This window comes from Notothenia coriiceps, unplaced genomic scaffold, assembly GCF_000735185.1.
Source record: "Notothenia coriiceps isolate Sejong01 unplaced genomic scaffold, NC01 NC01_scaffold00018559, whole genome shotgun sequence".
Lineage (NCBI taxonomy): Eukaryota > Metazoa > Chordata > Actinopteri > Perciformes > Nototheniidae > Notothenia > Notothenia coriiceps.
The window spans coordinates 1-1,474 of record NW_011351260.1 but is presented as its reverse complement, the minus strand read 5'-3'; the positions used below and the strand labels follow the sequence as shown (position 1 = coordinate 1,474).

At 46.8% G+C, this 1,474-nt stretch overlaps 1 protein-coding gene across 1 annotated transcript; it reads left to right on the top strand.

The window, feature by feature from the left end:
* The first annotated feature begins 121 nt into the window (after positions 1-121).
* fbxo7 (F-box protein 7) lies at positions 122-1,405 on the top strand. The gene is made up of 4 exons (XM_010777749.1): positions 122-292; positions 377-460; positions 539-634; positions 734-1,405. Exons 1-4 carry the CDS (start codon positions 175-177, stop codon positions 922-924), a joined length of 489 nt encoding a protein of 162 aa, XP_010776051.1. The 5' UTR covers positions 122-174; the 3' UTR covers positions 925-1,405.
* Positions 1,406-1,474: the final 69 nt, after the last annotated feature.

Here is a 1,474-nt window from a genome sequence, read left to right as displayed (position 1 = left end):
GTGTGTGTGTGTGTGTGTGTGTGTGTGTGTGTGTGTGTGTGTGTGTGTGTGTGTGTGTGTGTGTGTGTGTGTGTGTGTGTGTGTGTGTGTGTGTGTGTGTGTGTGTGTGTGTGTGTGTGTGTGTGTGTGTGTGTGTGTGTGTGTGTGTGTGTGTAGGACTGTGCTAAAGGTCAGATGCCTGCAGGATGGAGGTCTCCTTCTGTCTATAAGCTGCAGTATTCTCACCCTCTGTGTGAAAACAGCCGAGTCATGGTGCTGGCAGTAACCATGGGCCCTGAACTCGTCATCAACGGTCAGTTTATTAATTATTTTACGAACGTTCGGGGGTCATAACATTTCATTATTGATTTTATTTTTCTTCTGTGTTTCCCTGCAGCCACTCTGAAGGTGGGGGAGAAAGTAGACACGGTCCCTAAGCTGTGTGTGAAGCCGGACGGATTCCTCACCCCCCAGTGGAGAGGTGTTGTTATTACAGCTACTATAATGCAGAGATGTGTGAAAATGATCATAATAACAATATATTAAATGTGTGTTTCAGGAGAAAGTGCAGCCGCTGCGTTCAAAGACCTGAGCAAACTGTCTCGTCTCTTCAAAGATCAGATTTCTTATCCTCTGATCGCTGCAGCTCGAGCAGGTACAGGACGTACACAAATATATATAACATTATTTATTTATTAATTAGAGTGTGGTGTTTATTAATCAATATATAATCTTTATATTTGTCTGTTATCAGCGATGTCTCTCCCGGTGGTGTTCGGCCTCGCCGCTCTCCCCCCCGAGCTGCTGCTCAGAGTCCTCCGACTGCTCAACGTCCAATCAGTGCTCAGCGTTTCCTCCACCTGCAAACACCTGAACATCTGCTGCCAGGATGTGTCGCTGTGGAGGCACCTGGCGCAAAGAGACCACACAGGTGAGACACTTTAATATCTCACCTGGTGCACAGAGACCACACAGGTGAGACACTTTAATATCTCACCTGGTGCACAGAGACCACACAGGTGAGACACTTTAATATCTCACCTGGTGCACAGAGACCTCACAGGTGAGACACTTTAATATCTCACCTGGTGCAGAGAGACCACACAGGTGAGACACTTTAATATCTCACCTGGTGCAGAGAGACCACACAGGTGAGACACTTTAATATCTCACCTGGTGCAGAGAGACCACACAGGTGAGACACTTTAATATCTCACCTGGTGCAGAGAGACCTCACAGGTGAGACACTTTAATATCTCACCTGGTGCACAGAGACCACACAGGTGAGACACTTTAATATCTCACCTGGTGCACAGAGACCTCACAGGTGAGACACTTTAATATCTCACCTGGTGCAGAGAGACCACACAGGTGAGACACTTTAATATCTCACCTGGTGCAGAGAGACCACACAGGTGAGACACTTTAATGTGAGACACTTTAATATCTCACCTGGTGCAAAGAGACCACACAGGTGAGACACTTTAATATCTCA

What these genes read in the sequence shown, in the direction of transcription:
- fbxo7 (XM_010777749.1), top strand. Translation starts at nt 175, where the DNA reads ATGCCTGCAGGATGGAGGTCTCCTTCTGTCTATAAGCTGCAGTATTCT. An exon ending in CCCTGAACTCGTCATCAACG is followed by an intron (nt 293 to 376) that starts GTCAGTTTATTA and finishes GTTTCCCTGCAG; the next exon opens with CCACTCTGAAGGTGGGGGAG. An exon ending in CCTCACCCCCCAGTGGAGAG is followed by an intron (nt 461 to 538) that starts GTGTTGTTATTA and finishes TGTGTGTTTCAG; the next exon opens with GAGAAAGTGCAGCCGCTGCG.